The 19,835-nt window shown below is 41.9% G+C and overlaps 1 protein-coding gene across 4 annotated transcripts in view; it reads right to left on the bottom strand.

Moving 5' to 3' along the window:
* Positions 1 to 259: 259 nt before the first annotated feature.
* The window catches only part of LOC137284789 (trinucleotide repeat-containing gene 18 protein-like), a 73,016-nt gene continuing 53,440 nt past the window's right edge, over positions 260 to 19,835 (bottom strand). For 2 of the 4 annotated variants that reach the window (XM_067816770.1, XM_067816771.1), the window contains exons 18-33: positions 17,252 to 17,347; positions 16,974 to 17,054; positions 16,532 to 16,642; positions 16,056 to 16,238; positions 14,976 to 15,074; positions 14,745 to 14,857; positions 11,600 to 11,893; positions 10,808 to 10,934; positions 10,348 to 10,462; positions 9,033 to 9,108; positions 6,716 to 6,824; positions 5,869 to 5,985; positions 4,229 to 4,924; positions 3,359 to 3,480; positions 2,587 to 2,751; positions 260 to 2,129 (exon numbers count right to left, since the gene is read on the bottom strand). In XM_067816770.1, the coding sequence (XP_067672871.1) occupies positions 1,917 to 2,129; positions 2,587 to 2,751; positions 3,359 to 3,480; positions 4,229 to 4,924; positions 5,869 to 5,985; positions 6,716 to 6,824; positions 9,033 to 9,108; positions 10,348 to 10,462; positions 10,808 to 10,934; positions 11,600 to 11,893; positions 14,745 to 14,857; positions 14,976 to 15,074; positions 16,056 to 16,238; positions 16,532 to 16,642; positions 16,974 to 17,054; positions 17,252 to 17,347 (2,717 nt within the window). In that variant the 3' untranslated portion in view covers positions 260 to 1,916. The remainder of the gene's footprint in view (positions 2,130 to 2,586; positions 2,752 to 3,358; positions 3,481 to 4,228; positions 4,925 to 5,868; positions 5,986 to 6,715; positions 6,825 to 9,032; positions 9,109 to 10,347; positions 10,463 to 10,807; positions 10,935 to 11,599; positions 11,894 to 14,744; positions 14,858 to 14,975; positions 15,075 to 16,055; positions 16,239 to 16,531; positions 16,643 to 16,973; positions 17,055 to 17,251; positions 17,348 to 19,835) is intronic. The other 2 variants (XM_067816769.1, XM_067816772.1) reach the window with 2 other exon arrangements.

Here is a 19,835-nt window from a genome sequence, read left to right as displayed (position 1 = left end):
TAGCCTTTTAGCAATATCCCAGCAATATCACGGCGGAACACACCAGAAAATGGGCTTCAAACATTGTACCCATGTGGGGAATCGAACCCGGGTCTCCGGCGTCACGAGCGAACGCTTTAACCACAAGGCTACCCCACCACCCTCTATGCACCGAGCTAAAGTGACCGTACCTCCCATACTTTAACATAGACATAAGACCGTCTTAGCAACGGCTCCTATGTGTACCGTTAAAGGCCAACCACCATTCAACACAAACATCATCAGTGAAAATAGATTTATTGAGACATTGCATAACAGGATAAATTTACAAACAGTAAATATCCAATCTTCGTAGCACTTTCACAAATAGTACCTCTCGAGAAGAGTAGACTGTCTCCCCATCCCCTCCCATCTCGCCTCAGTGCCATCCTCATATTTGCACTTGACAGCTGAACACAGGCGTGTAGAAAGAGTTATGTACAAAGGACTCACGAGTTAATACTCGAAGCCAACCAGTAGAATACAAGGTTAGAAAGACACTGTGTAGTTTACACTATGATGATACAGTGAAATATACACGGAAACAAACATATCCATTAAGTACTATGTTACATCTTCCAGTACGGCACTACCAAACACGAACACGTTCTGCACGTGCTGTGATCACATGACAACAAAGGGAAGTAAGTCTTACCTACTTGCCACACGTTGTGAAAGACTGCCTCGTTTGTACGGAATCTATCATGATCTTAGTATAACAATCGATTAAAATATTGAATTATATTAAAACATAAACTTAAGAATTGAAAGACATTCAAACTAAACTAAATAAACGAGTTCGTAGCACTTCTAGCAAAGCAGGAAAACACGAGTACTAACATAAATAATTATTTTAACTAAAATAACACGACTGATAAACCATTTTGTTGAAGATTATGATTAAACAGAGAGGATCAAATTAAAACAAATCAACAGTTTTAAAAGCAAAGATGCCTATTGTTATTTCACTTAAAAGTTAGGCTCTCATAATTGATATGACATGCTTGCTTCTATTAGTACACGATATCATATAAATATAAACAGGTCTTATATTAATAGCTTCTAAATAAAATATGTATGAGCTCTCGGAAAACTACAAGCCAACAAGAAGCAAGCACGTACATAGTTGTTTTCTGTACGGTGAACTTAAGGCTTCTGTACAAAAGGATTACGTAAGGATAGTGAGCAATTGTTGGAACAGCCCCCCGTTAGGTGGCGTGTGGTAGCTATTTGTGTTGCACTACAGGCTGTTCCATCATCTCCAGATCACAACACGGTTACAAATGTATACACACCACATCTTGGAATCATTGCGTCATTGTCACGTGACTATTTATGCACCAATGGAAACTGCTGCCACACAGACACAGCATTTTGTCCTGCTTTTCGGATTTCTTTTTTTCACCGGGGTTGACATGGCACACTGTTAAGTCTCCATGGAATATTCATTTGGAGGAATCGGATTGCCACAAGCAAGAATTAAATGTTGCCAATGTGAAGACCTTCAAGGTCGTGATGAAGATATATGTCAAGGTCACAATAGAGATGAAGGTCAAGGTCACATTGGAGATGAAGGTCAAGGTCACACTGGAGATGAAGGTCAAGGTCACACTGGAGATAAAGGGTATCCGTAATACGTACATGCTACCATCGAGAACACGACGAGTTGAAACACTTGATGGAAACAAGCACTGTGGCACTGAACACTCATTACATGACATTTCCTTTAAAAGTATGAATGGCATATTGTTCCACAATATTGTCTCAGCAACTTACTATTATGCTCTCAATGTTTCAATCACTGTCACTGTCAAGTTCGAACGCGAATTTGTCTGTCATGTTCATGTGAAGGACATTAGCACCTTAGGTAATACAGGACTCGGTTATCCAATCAGAGATCACAATACATCAGCTTCGTATCTTACAAGGCCTATGGTTGGATCATAATAACCCGCCAGGTAGTACAGGTTAGTCACATCGTCCAATGATTGGCCTTTCTTCTGTGCGTCTGCGCGACGCCTCTTGAATTCCAAGAAGGACTGGACGTCACACTTGTGGGAGATGGTCTGTACGGCATTTTCATCTTCGTGGGGGGACTCGAACAACGCACCCTGGAGGAGAGGCATGACACGCATGACGAACACTTAATCAAGTATATGAGAGTGAGTGACTATGGTTTTACGCCGGTTTTAGTAATATTCAAGCAATATCACTGCGAGGGACACCAGAAATGGGAATCACACATTGAACCAACAGGCGCAATATAACTCAGTCAATCAATTCAAAGTTTTAACCATGAGGAATATGAACCAATATTGCCTGTATGCCAGTCAATAAATAATTGTATCAAGATGGCCTCTACATAATGTAGTGTGGGCCTCTCAAACAAGAAGTCAACAGCGCAATGACAGACATAACCACTATAACAGGGCGTTACCTAACATATACTCAGCACCAAAGAAACTATCCGTGGAAAGACAACGTTGCGAAAAAAGCATATGCAGAGTTTCTTTTACTGCCCAGTATAATATCTTAAATGCCTGAATTTTGGTGACTTCTAATACTTACCCTGGGATCAGCCAGTTTCTTTCCTCCTTTCGTCTCTTCCGGGTGGTAGAACCACTTGACCTTGACTGTCATCTGCCCTCCCCATGCTTCCCACATGCTCTGGATCCTGCCGATGAAGGGGAGGTTAGGCCTTCCGGTTGACTTGAACACGGCACAATCTCCCACCTGAGGATACATGGAGAATGCTTGTTATTGTTTTTTGAAGAAGAAAGCACAGTGTGTGTTGCTTGCTATTTAACCCCTACTCGGCCTTAAAATAATTCAGTCTGGACCAGACAAATAAGTGTTTGACATCATGAGCACCGATCTTTGCAAATGCGATAGATATAACTGCATACCTCAGCAATAATATTCCACAAAACAGACTAGGAACAGCTTAATGCTACAAGGTTTGTCCCAGAATAATATCAGTGTCTCTATACTTTTGGCATGTAGAAACATTAAATTTTGATATGACACAATTCTTCTGCACTATTTCTGCGTTCCGTATTTTCTCCCCATATGTATACATGAGCTCATCTGATCCTCATGGTCAGGTCATGGCTCTCACCTATATCGCCACTGAGTGAGTGAGGGAGTTCGGTTTTTCGCCTCTTTAACAACATTCCCACAATATCAGGCCAGATTAGGGTCTGGGATGGGGATAGTGGTGATGTTGGGGGTCAGGAGGTACCGACATAGGCATTGCACCCATGTGGGTACAGCTAGTATAACATGAAATATTGTAATTGTAATATTGTATTTCTGAAGATGGCCTAGGCCCAATACTAACATTGATGAATTCTTTGCCTCTGAGTATCGCCTTATAAAACTCCTTCTTCGCCTTGCCCTTCAGCCCGGGGCGCTTGGTGCTCTTCCCGGACCATCTCCACACCTGGCGGGCCGGCAGGAACGCTGGAGGCAAGAGGGGGCACATTACACACCATATTAACATTCGTCATCTACAGCTGGTCAGACACTTTCGTGTTATTTATTCATGATGAATATTAAAAAATCTCAAGCGAACATTCAATGATAATTAATTCCGTTTGATAGGTATCGAGTTATCGCGCTAACAATGTCCATGGGTTTCTAATATAAGTTTCTTGACCCATTTTCGGTTACCAGGCTTGCAATTTCCGCAAATATAATGGGGAATTGAAACTAAGTGCTCGCATCAAGCCCAAGTCCTGCGTCAAGATATGATACTTATGAATATAAATACAGACATTGAAAAATATCAACCAAGGCAGTTTTGTCTATATTATTTTGCCTATAAATTATTGTCTATATGTGTCCATGGGCCTTTGAGTGAGTGAATGAGTGTAGTTTTACGATGCATTCAGCAATATTCCAGGTATATTGCCGCGGTCTGTAAATAATCGAGTCTGGACCAGACTATCCACTCATCAACAGCATGAGCATCGATCTGCGCAGATGGGAACCGATGACATGTGTCCGCCAAGTTAGAGAGCCTAATCACCCGATCCCGTTAGTCGCCTCATATGACAAGCATAATCGCCTTGGGCCTATGAAATTCCCTATACATCATTTAAATTATGCCTATGTTTAATGCTGAGGGTAAGATTAAACACTATAGTTAAGGCAAAATGAACGCTAAATTCACTACGCAGGGTCCCTTAGACTGATTCCCTGAACACACCTGCAAGACCTTTACTCTCCGAGCTGACGGAAGTCGTCTTTTCGCTGCGCTTCTTCCTTTGGGTAATGTTTTTTGACGCGGCTTTCTTCCCCGTTTTCTTTGACCCTTCCCCAGCGACATTCGTGTCTTCATCCGGGCTGTCAGAGTCAGACTCCTGACCCTGAGAAGCCACAACGCTCTCTTCCTCGTCAGAAGAATCCATATCCTCGTCCGAGCTACTATCCTCCTCGTCCTGTCCCGACCCGCCGCCATATTGAAGACCAAGCTTTTTCATGTCAAAAGCGGAAGGACGCAATATTGAGGACGGCTTGGGTTCCTCTCGTCTTGGACTGAGGGTTGTCAGACTGAGACTGTCTTTGTTTTGAAAACTTTTCCCGAAAGTGGCCTTCCCGGGGGCTAGTCCGTCACGATTTAAGATGTTTGTTGCTTTCTGGCCACCATCGTGAAGGTTGCTTCTCGGACTGTGGTCACGTGATTGAGATTTCTTTCTGACGTCTGCTTCAAACACATCCGGGTCCTCTGAATCTTCCTCCAAGGCCCCATCAAACTGACCTGAGAAGCTATCCCGTTTGGATGGCCTCTTCTTGCTCTCCGATAAGCTGAAGTAACCTTCACTCGACTTCCGGAACTCTGAGTCATCCGATGTCGTCCGCCGCCGTCTCTTACTCAGGTTCAACAACGGGTTCGGATCATATGCTGAAACCACAAAAATCCCTAAGTCAAACTCTTTAGGTCATTTAAACTGAAATGAGAAATATTCTAACCATAATACTGAGGCCTGTGAATAATCGGCTTTTTACATTCTGAAGAACGTCCAAGCCCTTAGTATGTCTCACGGTCCCTGAACCATATTATTTTCCCTGCAACCTAGCCTTCCCTGCAACGTAGTCTGTCTCACTGTCCTCGAACCACATTATTCGCCTACTGCCTACCCTTCCTTGCAATGCGTAAGCCTATGAAACAAGTCCAGATTTCTCTTGGTGCAGACTGAATCTCTGGTCTCCCTGAGGCTCCTTTTCAATTTAAATGGGTTTATTTTTTACAGTCAACATTATATGTGTCTTCAGAGACTAGTCGTTAATCTACCAACTCTCAACTAGATAATGTGTCCGCACAACCCAAGTTAGACTGACATTATATCCCATAAATAGTTATCGGATTCAATAATATGTATCTACAAAAAGAACTCCAAAAAGAGCCTAGAGCAGTCTGTAATTTCAGACTGGTGCTGTAGCAATTCACTCTTGACAATCATTCTAGACTTCAGTAGGATCTCTATTCGATTTATTCTATAAGGTCTGGAACACAGACAAAACTGAAGTCGTCATTTACGACAAGCAACAGAGCGACGAGAACGTAATCTGATCTGAATCCCAACTGATGTACGTGTGTTTTGCTGTTTGGAATATGTAAACAAACCCTAATAACGTCAACAATGTTTCGTTACACCTCAAGAAACAACCCAACGTTAACATGTGAAGTTGTGAAAGTTCAATGACAGAGTTTACAAGTTTAATGTTTCAAGTGTCAAGATCCAGCTACAAACTGTATCAGAGGTGTTGTGAGTATGTTGCCTTCGGTTACGTAAACAATCCAGTGTAACAGGGTGTAACAGAAAGTTGTCACGTGACAGGACTCACAGACTAGAGGGAAGTCTTGAGGCAGTAGCCGTATGTGGTCGATGGGAATCCGGCCTGAGTCGCCGTCGTCGAACTCAACATTGACGGAGTACTTGTCGGCATGGGGGTTGGGACTCGCTGAAATAACGCAGAGAATTTAAATAACTCCCAACACTGTTATAAATACCATGGCGAGCCTTCGCGAATCTCCTTCATATCTCGAGCAGTAAAAATGGTTCAATTTAATTACGGCTGAAGTCGTTAGGCAGAAAGTTATCTTCTTGTCATCAAACAAATACGTGATGGCTGTTTATGGTTGTAACAACTGAGGGCGGGTTTAGTGCAAGCTGTGTGCTATATTGCTGTTTGCCAGTCTACATACAACATACGAGTACAACAAACGGCGGCTGGCTCTTCAGGAGACTGCATGATGAGTCCGCAAGGCCTGCTGCCATTCATTTCAAGTCATAATCGACGTGCATTAGCGAGATTAAGAAGTGAAATCTTACAATTACGCCTCATAAATTGTCAATGGAGGAATTTAAATTAGCCGTGACGTGTGAAGTGAATAAGCTGTATGCGAGTATTAGGTGCAGCTAGTACGAACGCGAGCTAATTCTAGCATTAAACCGTTCATGGATGTGCGCCTCAATATCGCCATATTACCACTGCGTGCGCACTCGCGGGAATGATAAAGTTCAAAGAATAATGTCACCATCACCTCCAGCTATGGCCATTAATAAACAAAGCTGGTTTGATGTTTTCGTAATTGTCAACTTGATGATGCTTTTGTAGCAGTATGACAACCATTAGACGACGAAGAGAAAATATCGTTAGAGGATTCGCAGCGCTGTGAGAGATATCTTACTTTTGGCCACAGTGCCAGGGTAGAGGCAGCTGAATTGTTGACTCCAGTAGGCACACACGCGGGTACCCTCGGGGAGGAAACGGGGGGACCCTGGCTTCACGTCCACAATCTGGGGAAGAGATTACATGTATGAGAAGAAGTATAGCTCAGTAGATCATGAAAACGTCACATACAGCCCTAAAAACCAGGACCGCAACATTTGTCAAACTTGGATCAGAAAGCCATGCACAGTGTTCCTTGCGAGCTTCTGAGGTTGATGTCTCGTTTGCTCAGCCATTATCTTTCAGGATCGCAGCAAGCCCATGTTTTCCGACAGGTTGCAAAGATATATACATGTATTTCGATATTATTGAGGTCTGGCTCAACCTTTTGAACAACAATCATTTTTATAAGTTCGGGCTGTTTTTGAGAAAATTGTCGCTACGCCTGTCTTTCTGTCAGTTTACTATAAACATCACTTCACTTGGTATGTAAAGGAAGAGAAAGGAAAGGTCCATTTCTGTACTAGTAATTTCAAATTAAAAATGCTTAGAAAATTGTTTCAAAGTGATACACAGAAAGGCAAGGATTATATAGACGTCCATTTCTCTATATTGAGGAACAGGCTGATTCGGAATATATTCTTTTCCCTTCCTATTTCGTTGTGAAATATATCAGACATGTTCAAACCTGTTTGTACTTCATTACTTAAATGATGTGACCCTTGACGATCCGGGGTAGAATAAACGGGGGCTATGCTTGTTGTAAGAGGAGACTAACGGGATCTGGTGGTCAGGCTCGCTGACTTGATTGACACATGTCATCGGTTCGCAGATCGATGCTCATGCTCTTGGTCACTGGAATGTCTGGTTCCGCCGCCATATAACTGGAATATTGCTGAGTGTGGCGCTAAACTAAACTCACTCACTCACTTAAATAATGCATATCTGTGTGCGGAATGGTATTGTCATAGCATGTACTTTCATTATCAATACAAGCCGTTGGTATACTCTGAACATGTTGTAAGGAACTAACTTTCGAAGTGGAATGCATAAATAACAGAAAACTGCATAGAATCTAGTGTTTCTTTTGAACTGGTTAATCTATTTGTACATATGTACACAGGACACCACAGTCTTCTGCAGAAGACCCTGTCTAGACGACAGGACTTCTATATGTATAGAAGGCATTGTTTTACGGCTGGCTGTTTGCTAATGACCTGCAGTTGTATGGAAATCAGTATCGGGTTTTCTTGCTTCATTCCAGGCCAGTGTAATTGGTTGTATGTGGGGCTTATCTTTCTGGGTACATATAATAGCCTTGACTGTCGTGTCAGAGAGTATATCGTGAGCAGTAGGCGGGCTATGTCGACTGCACCACTTTGATGGTTGTGGCGATGAAAGACGGGATTATATAGCCGACGGTTGTCGTGCGTGCACACACAGTCACACAATCGACTTCCAGGGGTATGTCGCCAACAATGTCGGCAAACCTGCACACAAAATCTTACGCTCGGCAGCAAATGTGCCATTCAAAGACATCAGCAATCATACGTCTTCCACTCCGACGATCAAAGACAGACAGAGCCATCACAACTTTCAATTAGCCGTACTTTCGTTTTCCCAGAAGCGTGAAATATTATTGGACATCTGTACTCCTGCATGCAATGTGTAAATTAGCGGCATTTACTGGAGCCGTATGCACCAATGTACCTTACACTTCTACAGAAGTCGCAGCTGACAACAGCCATTTAAACCTGAATCACAAACGTTTACATTCTCATTCAAAACGAATTGATCCGTTTCGCCCCGATTATGTCACATCGATCTTCAATGCCGGAGAGTTTCTGTTCGAAGGGGAGGAAAGAGGAAGCGAGGGATATTCGCGTGCTGGTTGCAGCTTTTGGATCGACGACAGACGATCTTGCCCAAAGAGAGGGAGAGATGGTTAGTTTGAGCGCCTCCTGGCGTCCGAAACACGCAATACAAGTAAATTAATCCTTCTTTCTTTCTGACTGAGTGGGCAAAGGAGCCTAGTGTTCTCCAAACTCACCGACCGAACACATCGACACGAAGGGCAATCTCGAGAGTCGTGATTTGAAACAAGACACCCATTTAATGCGCTATTTACTCATGTATCCTCATGTTCAAACGTTATTATGACTTTAGCAAGGATAAACAACTGTCCTCCCATCTGCAATATTTGTTCAACAATTTCCCAACCCTGTAATATATTGTGACACCGCGAACTAATAAAATATGCATAGATGTTCCGGTTTTCCTTCCGATGGTCATTTATGCGTGAATTTTGCAAGGAAATAAACCTAGGTTACACGTACCACGTTTTTAAGGATCTCTTCCTGTGGGTAAATATGAGGTCTGTTTCCCCGTTGGTTGTCCACCACAACTCCGTAGCTGAAGAAGAGGAAGAAGTCAGTCACATTATTGTCGCGGACATCACAGCAAGAATCTGTCTAAATATCATCAGAGTGCTTTACATACCAACCAGTGAAGACGCTTCACAAACCTCGACAAGTTACCTCAATGAAGAACGGCCTTAGGGATAAACTGATAAAAACTAGTCACAATGTCGAGAAAAAGTTATGAATTCTAAACATTTTTTACAAAGAGAGAAAACAACTTTCCTGTACTATTTTCCATGTGGAATAAATGAGTTTCTTCAGAGCAAATGGTTCTCTCACCGACCACAATTGCAAGTATTAAACTACCCGGTAAAAAACGGCATCCCCTTGAAACATTTGTTTGACAAAAAACATTACAAACGTCACAAAAACGTGTCCAGGCTCAAAACAGTCAAACATTCAAGGTCCAAAAAATATGAAACCCCAATCACCTAAATCGCCATAAGAACCAATTCCTTGTTCTTTATGTTTTAGCCAATTTAAAGGTCCAAAAATATTAAACACCAAGAACCTAATTGACCATAAAAACAATTCCCTGTTCTTTATGTTTTAGCCAACATCAAACATGACTGTATACTGTCTTTTTCCCCAGAGTTACTTTCGTTTTGAATTCGAGTGAAACCAGGAACCCAGATGATTGCCACCGGGGTCATCTTTACATATCAAAAGGCTTAGAATTGTTGTGGCAGGATGTGCTGGTCGAAAGAGGTTAAGGAATAGATGGACTGGTCTAGTTCAGAGATACTGGTTGACCGTGTCTGACCGCTCCCTGCCCATGAAGATCCGGGTTACAACTGATCTTCGGTAACCCATGCTTGTCGCAAAAGGCAGCGGAAGCGGATGGTCAGGCTCGCTGACTTGGTTGACACATGTCATCGAATCCCAGTTGCGTAGATCGATGCTCATGCTATTGACCACTGGAATGTCTGGTTCAGATACAGATCGTCGCCATATCACTGGGATATTGCTGAGTGCGACGTCAAAACAAAACTCACTCACTGATCGTACACAGGGGATGTGAAGCGTTGTTCATGATATCAATCACTATATTGTCATATAGTTTGAATATTACTGAGGGCAACATTGCGGAACAAACAAACACACAAAAATACACCTAAATGATTACCACTCATTCATGATTCGTTAACGTGGAACGGTGTTTGATAGGCTGGATGTCCTAAATACTCCGAGGCTGGTATACAGAAGTTAACCAACAAAGATACAAACTTACATGTCTGGAGGGTTGATGGCCTTGAGAGCTCCCTCGTAGAATAGCCCATCCTGGAACTCCAACACCCTCAGACCATCCTTCAAGTCATCCAGTCTCATTACGCACGACCTGGGCTCTATGGGATCAAGGTGAAATATTCAATTACACGTAAGCTTGTCTCGGGCAAAGTGGCAGACACAACACATCTGATTCAAGTCTCGCAGACCACAATACCAGTATCTACTTGCCTACATTTTTATGATCAGGGTTAATGATTACAGAAATTACTAAGACAGTGTCTTAGGTTGACCAGATATTAATCACAACATCTAGAACTGTGGGTTAGATGGTCTTCATGACATTTTATGATTAATAAGTTGATATATTCAGGATGTAGATTTAATGGGGCTATGTTAGCTATCCTTCTGGAAAATCTTATGCAAGAGCTGATTCTGTGAGTTCTGTGAGTTGTCTTCCCTACCTGGTGTATCAGGTCTCCGCCTGAGGGCGCTGAGGGGGATGTCATCTCCATCACTTCCGCTGTCTTGATCCGAAGCTGATTCCGCTAAATCACGGGTCTCCTTTGGCCTCGCCTTCATGCTGCCTCGCTGTGGGGTCAAGATAATGGTTGAAATAGGAAAGGAGGTGGGTATACATGTCAAAAAGACAAAATTGGCATTCGGAAATAACAATCTTGTTAAGGATAGTAGAATGGGTTTATCTCATACACCAAAAACTACACGACAACGGTGTTTGCGCCAACGCCGAAACGTCGCACTCATTTCAAAGAAGAAGTTGACTGACTATTCATAGAACTTGGTTCTATTCATAGAACTTAAGGGTCTACCAAGAATTCACATCATGAACAGACAGTGTATAACTGCCACTAAACACGTGAACGTTTGTCATCAAGACATTATTAGGTGCTGGACACACGTGCATACATAATGTTCCTTTCAGTAACTGTTTGCAGCAGGAAAAAGGATTCATTTGTTTAGGAAATGTTTCTGAGTGTTTCTGACCTTCTCACGGACCCTGGGGTCATCACTATGAAAATAATTATAAACTTATCGTAGCGGTTGGAATCGTACACTGTACACGGCTTCCTGTCGACATTTCTTAAGATGATGGAAATGGTTGTGTCGTTTTTATTTAAACCAGACGCCAACCCGTTTGAATTAACAGGGTCGACTGTAATATCAGTTAGTTGTATTGCACACCGGCATTAAACAAGATTTATGCCAAGAAAGGTAGGAAATGAACTAAGTCTTACATTAAATCTGTCCTCTGAAAAACTGGTCTTCTTGTTCATGTTTTTGGTGTACTTCCGCTTGACCTTCTGGGACAGTTCCTGGAGACTCTTGGCCTTCTGAACTTTGGCTCTGTCCCGGTCATTCTGTGTTTTGCAGGGCCGGGGAGTGAAGAAGGTCTTGTCCTGCTTTGCCCCTGGCTGCTGGTTGTTGGGTGAAGGCTGGGGACTCGGCTCACTGAGGAAAATCCGCTCGCTCCGTCTAAGACACCACTCCTCGTCCAGGTACAGAGGCTTCAGAGCGGTGCTGCCATCAAGCTGGAGGAGGGAGAAGAGGGATCATCATCATCATCAACAGCAGCAACAACAACAACAACAACAACAACAACAACAACAACAACAACAACAACAACAACACAGACGTTTACTTCATTTTAAGGTGATAGCCAGGACATATTCAACGTGAAAAACAAAAATATGTGGTGTGACACGCACAGTTTACGTGGTGTGTACTTGGTTGAATGAGTGATTGAGTGCTATTGGTTGGATGAGTGGTCGACTCACTGCTTGGTGGCTGAATGGCTGTTTAATGGGTTGATTGGTTGACTGACTGTTCGATTGGTTGGGTGGTTGATTCACTATTTATTGGCTGACTTATTGATGGTTGATTGATTGAATGAGTGCTTAATGGGTTGATTCGTTGACTGATTTCTCAGTTGGTTCACTGGTTATCTTGATCGATTGGTTGAATGAAGGATTCGCTATCCACGAGATCAATGTTCGGTAAGCCAAATTTGAAAATCGTGCGTTGATTATTATTCTAAGTATCGAGGATGGAATAATATTTATAAAAACTTACAAACCTAAAGACTTTCATGCTGGGACCACGTGTACAAGATGGAAGCAGATAATCCGAGAACTCGAAGACTTATATAATATATTATTGAAACATACTACAAAACCAAAATGATGCAGTGTTGCTCTCTGTTCACACCCGCTTTACCGAAAAGTTACACAACGTAAGTATACATAACTTAGCATTAGTCAAAGGGGAACAGTTTAAGTGAGGTGGCACGACCTCTTGCAGCATCAGGAATTTGCACGAATATTTCCGATCGTTATATTCCCAACTATAACTGACACGTAGGTGCAAATTGTAACGCAACAGTCATGGACGGATTAAAATTCACATCTCTTTCACATGCAGCTGATTTGTAGCGAAAGGGCGCTAACAAACACGTGTCATCACACAATTTTACCGAATGACACATTCATGTTGTTCGCGAATAGGCGACGAAACACATTAAGCACACAAAACAACATACACTGTATTTGTTGTCGGTGAAATTCCCGACACATTGTGGACGTTTCACCAAACACTCTGAATAGGCAGAACAAAATGAAATCAATGAATTCCCTACAATTATTGACGAGGAGACCATGATCTAAAACGTTTTATGTACAAAAAATTAACGATCAATCTTAAATTAAAATTCATAAAGAGTGACATGATTGAAAACAGCTGTTTAGGAAAGTTCCCTCCAACATGGATGATTACAATAATAGAAATGAAGAGATCCTCTCATCAATCATCAATATTTGGACTCCCACACACATCAAAGTTAATATGGTACAAAATTCACGAGAGACCCTAGTCAAGCATAATTCTACTTAATGGGCCCAAATTATTAAACGCGCATTAAAAGGGTTCTGTTTCACTTTAAAATTAATATTTAAACCTGAAATATGAAACTGGGAATGCACGGAATGCTAAGATCACGTGAGAGTCAAGCGAGATTTAAAGTGACACGAGATTTGAAGAGTACAATGTTCAGCTGGCCGCCACCTCCAAAATGGCGCTGCTGAAGTCTCAGTGATGCCGAGAATGATTATATTTGGGATGAAACATGACTTTCCTGTCTATGTGTATTATAATATAACATTAATCCATAATTATACTGTCAAATGATCTTATTCCCACCGCCATATAGCTGGAATATTGCTGAGTGCGGCGTAAAACTAACCTCACTCACTCACTCTTATTCCCAACGTTTACAAATGTTTCTGTCTCTACAACTGCTGAAAGACTGTGGGATAGCCTTGTGCGAACGACCCGGGTTCGATTCCACACATGGAACCAATGAGTGGAGTCCATTTCCAGTGTCCCCGGCGTGATATTGCTTGAATATTGCTAAAATCGGCGCTAAACATACTCACTCACTCAACCTTTTGGCAATATCGTTCATCACTTCCGGGTTTTATTCCCCATATGGAAAAGTATGTAAAGTTCATTCCGCGTATAAGACGCTTCGTGGTTGACGCAGCCTGTTTCGAATATATCTAATATCGCTTATCAGCTTACACGTATTCGAGAGCTTTGAAAGTTCGAACACCAGGGTCCACGGAAAGTATTCGCAAAACATTTAACAACAACTCCCGTCATAGTCCACGAAACTATTCTCCCCAAAAAGTAATTCAAGTTTGATATTTTAACCAATACACAATGTCAGTTATTGGGAAGGTATGACCAGGAACATATATGCATGGAATATACTGGAATTGCTTGATGAGAGATATACCTATACATAAACATATATACTAATATATAAAGAAATATACTTATTTATAAGTATCATTTATTCGGCAGGATCGGTGGTGCCAGTTCATGAAAGTCTGAATGTAACTACATCACCTGACTGTATAAAACTTTCGTTTCGAAAATGACCACTACTTCTACCCGACCTGAAGAAATGTATAATACTGACGTAGAATCTGTGCTACATGGAAACGAATACTAATTTTGCTCGTTCATGTTCGCTCGTCATCGATTCCGCTTAGGGTAAGGAACGATTAAAGTGTTCGCTCGTTAACACAAAAGGTCCGGTAAGATTACACACAGGGAGCAACAGCAAATAGTGAATTACAATGCTGGCACCTCAAGTGAGGTATTGCTGAGTCATGGTTGGAGCAGTTGCCTCAGAGTCCAGAGCATGTTGTGTGAGTATTTCTAAACCGCCACCTTAGCAATATTTAAGCAATATCGCAAGGGACACCAGAATAGAACTTTACAAATTGAATCCATATGTTGGACTGAACCCGACATTTCGATGTGACGATCGACTGCTTAACCTCTGGGCTACCCCTTCGCCGCCTCAGTTCTAACACTCACGTTTATCTGCCGTTGCTCCTGTTTGCTTGCAGGCTTCTTGTCCTTGTTTGTCTGACCGACCTCCCGCAACTGCAGCAAACCCAACGTCTTCGACTTCTTCGCCACAATAGTCTCTGCAACGGACAAAACGATGTTGTATAAACCCAAACGTGGAACGTATTTGTTATTACCCGTAACGCATTTATCAGAACGAATGTATACAGTATTTGGACAATGCATGACGTCACATACCTGTTCCTCCCCCTGAGGAAATGGGTGCGCATTTCTTGGGCCGACCCGGCTTCCGTTTCTTGTTGGTACATTGGGGGTCACTCGCTTCCGTGTCAGAAACTGAAACCATCAGGCATCTCGTTTAAAGATTGTTGCAATGTTAATACACATCAGCTACTCCATACTAACGGTATACGTATGAAAACACGAACGGGACAACATACAGTAGAGAATTTTAAGCACACACATACAGAGAAAAGAAATAAACATGAAAAGATGAAGTTTTCTTGTTGAGCAAGATAGTACAGAAATGTGGAATTCACAAGTAAGAAAACAAAGAATTCACTGGATAACAACTTTTTACTACATCTGAAGTACTTCGATGTAAATTGCAACACCGCAGTGAACCTTGAGAACTAACATCGAAACTTTGCTTATGCGAAACGCAGAAATTGTTAACAAAATGTTTTGTTATATTCATATGCCTGAAAGATTATTCAAGCTGAACTGTTTTACTAAATGTTACATTCATTTGCCCAAGAGCTTTTTCTCTCCCTTTAACGGCATAATAACAAAATCTGATATTCATCAGTCTGATTCAAATTATTCTTCTTAAATGTCAGGCTGATATGTCATGCGTCTGCATTGACTGTGGCACAGAGTTGGACTGAATTAACTAAGTTAGCCAAATATAGACCCTGAATTATAATATCATTAACGTCCCTACAGACATTCCTGATTCACATACTAAGTCTGATTCAAATTATTCTTCTTAAATGTCAGGCTGATATGTCATGCGTCTGCATTGACTGTGGCACAGAGTTGGACTGAATTAACTAAGTTAGCCAAATATAGACCCTGAATTATAATATCATTAACGTCCCTACAGACATTCCTGATTCACATACTTAAGAGTTGTTAAAACGCTTGCCACAATTTACAGGAGACGAAATATAGACGACAGGAAAGCAAGAACGCCAGAGAGCGTAGTCGGCAAACATGACCTTTTCCCAGCCCAACCGCCATGTTTGCGTTCTACGTCACACCACGTGACAATCATGCACCACCAGAAGAGTTTTGATTGGTCGTGTAAAGGTGTACCTCTCTTATTTAATGGACCCTGCCTAGAATCATCAGCTTCTTTTTCGACAAACACACCTTCTTCTAATTTCCGTTTTTTCTTCTTCATATTTGCTGCAGTGAGAGCGGAAGTGGCGAACTTGGCAAGGAGACCGAGACCAGACTCTAACATGGACGGAGAGACCGCGGCTGGGCTCGTGGACTCTAACAGAACAGCATTGACCATCAGACATATTTCGTATTTGGTATGAACATTACTAGAACCGCTAATCCTGCACAGGGTCGACTCTTCTTTAACGACATATGAAAAAATGCTGATGATGTGTTTAGTAATGATTACGATTGTTTTGCGGAGGTTTTAACTCAAAGCAAAGTTTCCGCTATCAATAAACTAAACAAACAGCCCCGATTATGGAATAATATTATCAATATCCCTCGTCAAGAATGGACGGACAGAGCTAACACTTGGTATTCTGGACAATGGTGTCCATACTGACCTATTTCGGCTGATTCTGACGAGTGTTGGCGTTCAATACCCTTAAGCATCGTCTTGGGGCGCTTTTTCTCCACCAGAGAGTTTTCAATGTTTGAAAACAGATTCCCAGCGTCTGAAACACAATCAGAAAACAGCTTGCTCAAACTGATGACGGAATATCAATGTTAATTGATCCGGGAAATGGGAAACTGTTCAAACACTGGTCACTGTTGCTGGGGCGAGCTTGCCAGTCGCGGGTCAGTAATCTCATGCCAGTGTTTTACGGGACGCAATTCAGTTTTTGGTCCACTCCCGGTTATTCTCAACGGAATATTGTTTATATGCGCATTCACAGGGAGGAAAACAGTTTACATGCAAAGTCATTTTTGTAATTACAGTCAAACGTTGGAGTAGCCCAGTGGTTAAAGCGGCTACCCCACTCACTCACTCAGTTACTCACTTACCAGAGGTGGTCTGGGTTGATTCTCTCTCGACTCCCATACTGATCGGTTCTTCCTTCCTCTTAGCAAACGGCTTGAATTTACCTAAAATACAACACCGGGTGTCATACGAATTACTTAAAGTACGACAATATAATTGATTTAAAGGGTCCTAAATATGCTGTTTCCCCGAGAAAACTTCGTCCATGGGCGGCCGAAATGATGTCTATAGGAGGTCACTCTCTTTCTCAATAGAATAAAATCATTAAATCAGATTTACGAATTGCAAATGTAAAATTTACCTTTAGCAATATTTGCACCCTTGGATCGGAAGAATTTCTTGTCGCCAAAGCTATCGGATTTACAAAGGAAACTTTCGTTCGAAGAACTGGTTGCGTCTGAAACAGAGACAAGACCCACTGATGTTCATACTTAAAAATGGTCATTGCACACAAAAAATATAAAGAACATGAAAAAACGGAACAAGGAATCTATGAGCTTAAAGAAAAATTGGGGTACAATTATGCGAATGTATCACCGAAAATCAGTTAAGACACCAGGTGTTGAGGAATCGCCTTCATAACACCATAAAACCTGATTACTTTTACACAACAAAGTGTGGCTTGGTGGACACTGCATACTCACACGGAGCCCACCAAGAGCAAGTGAACATAGTTTAACACCGTTTTAGGGACATCACGGCGAGGACACCGGAAATTTGCTTAACACATTGTACCCATGTAGGGAATCAAACCCAGAGGTTCGATGAGACGAGCAAACGCTTTACCCACTAGGCTACCCCGCCACTGACGTATTCGCAACCGTGTTATAGATATTCCAATCCAGCCCATGGAATTCCCAAGGCATGACGTTTTTATATCTTGCTAAGGTCTTGACATAACTGTTTCATAATAGAAGAAGCTGGGACCAATTCCTATGGATCAAATTACGCATATTCTCATCATGAGAATAAATATTTCATCGCACTGGAACAGACATAGGCCTCGTTCCAGGTCCATCAAATCTGATAACTCAATTATGTATGTGCTATTGAATGAGAATGTACATAGCCAGCGTATATCAGATACCCAGGCTGGGCGAGTCCCATCTGGTTAATACAGAAATGAAATTGAGTCATGCATCGCATAAATGGGTGTGGTCGAACTTCAAAGTCTACTAACGATCTTCATAAGCATAAAAACTCAACTGGTCACCGAAGTGGGTTGAACTGGAACAGCTAAGATCGAAGTCACAATATGCTATCACGAACAGAGTTCAAACAGCCTCCGGTGTACAGACAACCATATTAGATATCGGAACTTATCTTACTCATTTGAGTCTTTTATGGAGCATTCTGATGAAAAATCTAGATCGTTTTATAAGATTTTTATGCCTATTGAATTTCTAATGGAACAGACAAGGTAGTTTTTGTCCTCATCCTTTTTAATGACAATGGGGTCTTCGCCTAAAATATCGCAGTTTGAAATTCGATAAAGAAATCTGATCTCAAGTGTTTACGAGAAACCATAACATGACGCGACTTATTGGATTCGTTTCACGGCGAACACTGATGTAGTTCATTCGTTACCTCGGGAGGTGAGGGTAGCCTAGTGGTCAAAGCGTAATCTCGTCACGCCGAAGAGCCGGGTTCGATTCCCCACATGGGTACAATGCACGAAGCCCATTTCGTGTCTCCCCCGTGTGCTATTGCTGGACTGTTGCTACAACGGCGTAAATCCATACTCACTCATTGTTTACCTTAAATCAGGTGAGCTAAATCATTCGGAACTACCACCCTTTGATATCTGACTGTGTGCGTTTTGGAGTGAAAGCAAAGTATGTTTTGTGTCCTGCTAGAGGATAATCACCTTTGATAGATGCTAAAGATACCTCCCTATTAATCCGACCATTTTTCCCCGTCAACACTGAACCCTGCTTGTTTCATCAACCATAACCCATGCATAACGAGGGGGGAGGACGGAATGTCGACGGGAAGGTGAATGTTAAAGTCACAGCGTTATCTGACGTACAAACGCATAACACCGACGCATCTTTGATAGATGGTGTGACAGGGGTCACAAGGAAACAGCAGCGTTGAATACAGTCGTGGATTTGGTTGTTCCCCGTCACATCAACATCACCTCAAATATAAGTCAGTCACCTCCGTCGTGTTTTTAAAAAATAAAACAGTTTATGTTTAGTCCTAGTGATTTAAAACTACTTTATTGGCTACACAAACCACTAACAATGTCCTTGCGGAATACAAGACTACTTAAGGCCCAGAAGACGCTTAAATCAGAGTTTAATGATTCCAGCAAATGCACCAGACAGATATCTACTGTCTCCGACTGTAAAATAATCAATTTTACACCTTGAGCCGACAAAATCAGCCAGTAAAAACTCTAAGTTTGGAGCAGTAAAACTGAAGGTGTCTGATTCCGACATACTTAATAGCATTCCACAAGAGGGCTATAGGTCCCTGTTGCACTTGGAAACGAGAACCGCTGAACAGCTCAACATAAACCTTCACATAAATACTCAAAATGCCAGGGTTAGGCAAAAACGAAAAAGGCTTACGATGAAAGCTTCTGGCATGAGGCTTAACTTTTCATATGAAACTAACAAAGCTCAAACCAAATAATTATGCTTGTAATCGTACAAGGTGCTTATTTTCAATATCAGCTGCGCCGAACGTTCGGGGAAGCATTATGAATGCAAGCACTCATAAATGAGGGTATATATGCAAGCCCTCATAAGTGAGGGCATTAAACATATCCATTCCGCTTAGATAGTGGTCAGTATTGTGTAATGCCTTTACGAAAGCAAATGGGGTTTTGTACCCAGCGGCAGTATATTTCGACGATTCGGAGATAGGATGATGCGCGC

Source organism: Haliotis asinina, chromosome 5 (genome assembly GCF_037392515.1).
Source record: "Haliotis asinina isolate JCU_RB_2024 chromosome 5, JCU_Hal_asi_v2, whole genome shotgun sequence".
NCBI lineage: Eukaryota > Metazoa > Mollusca > Gastropoda > Lepetellida > Haliotidae > Haliotis > Haliotis asinina.
The sequence above is the reverse complement of the archived record's forward strand: the minus strand, read 5'-3'. Positions and strand labels throughout refer to the sequence as shown.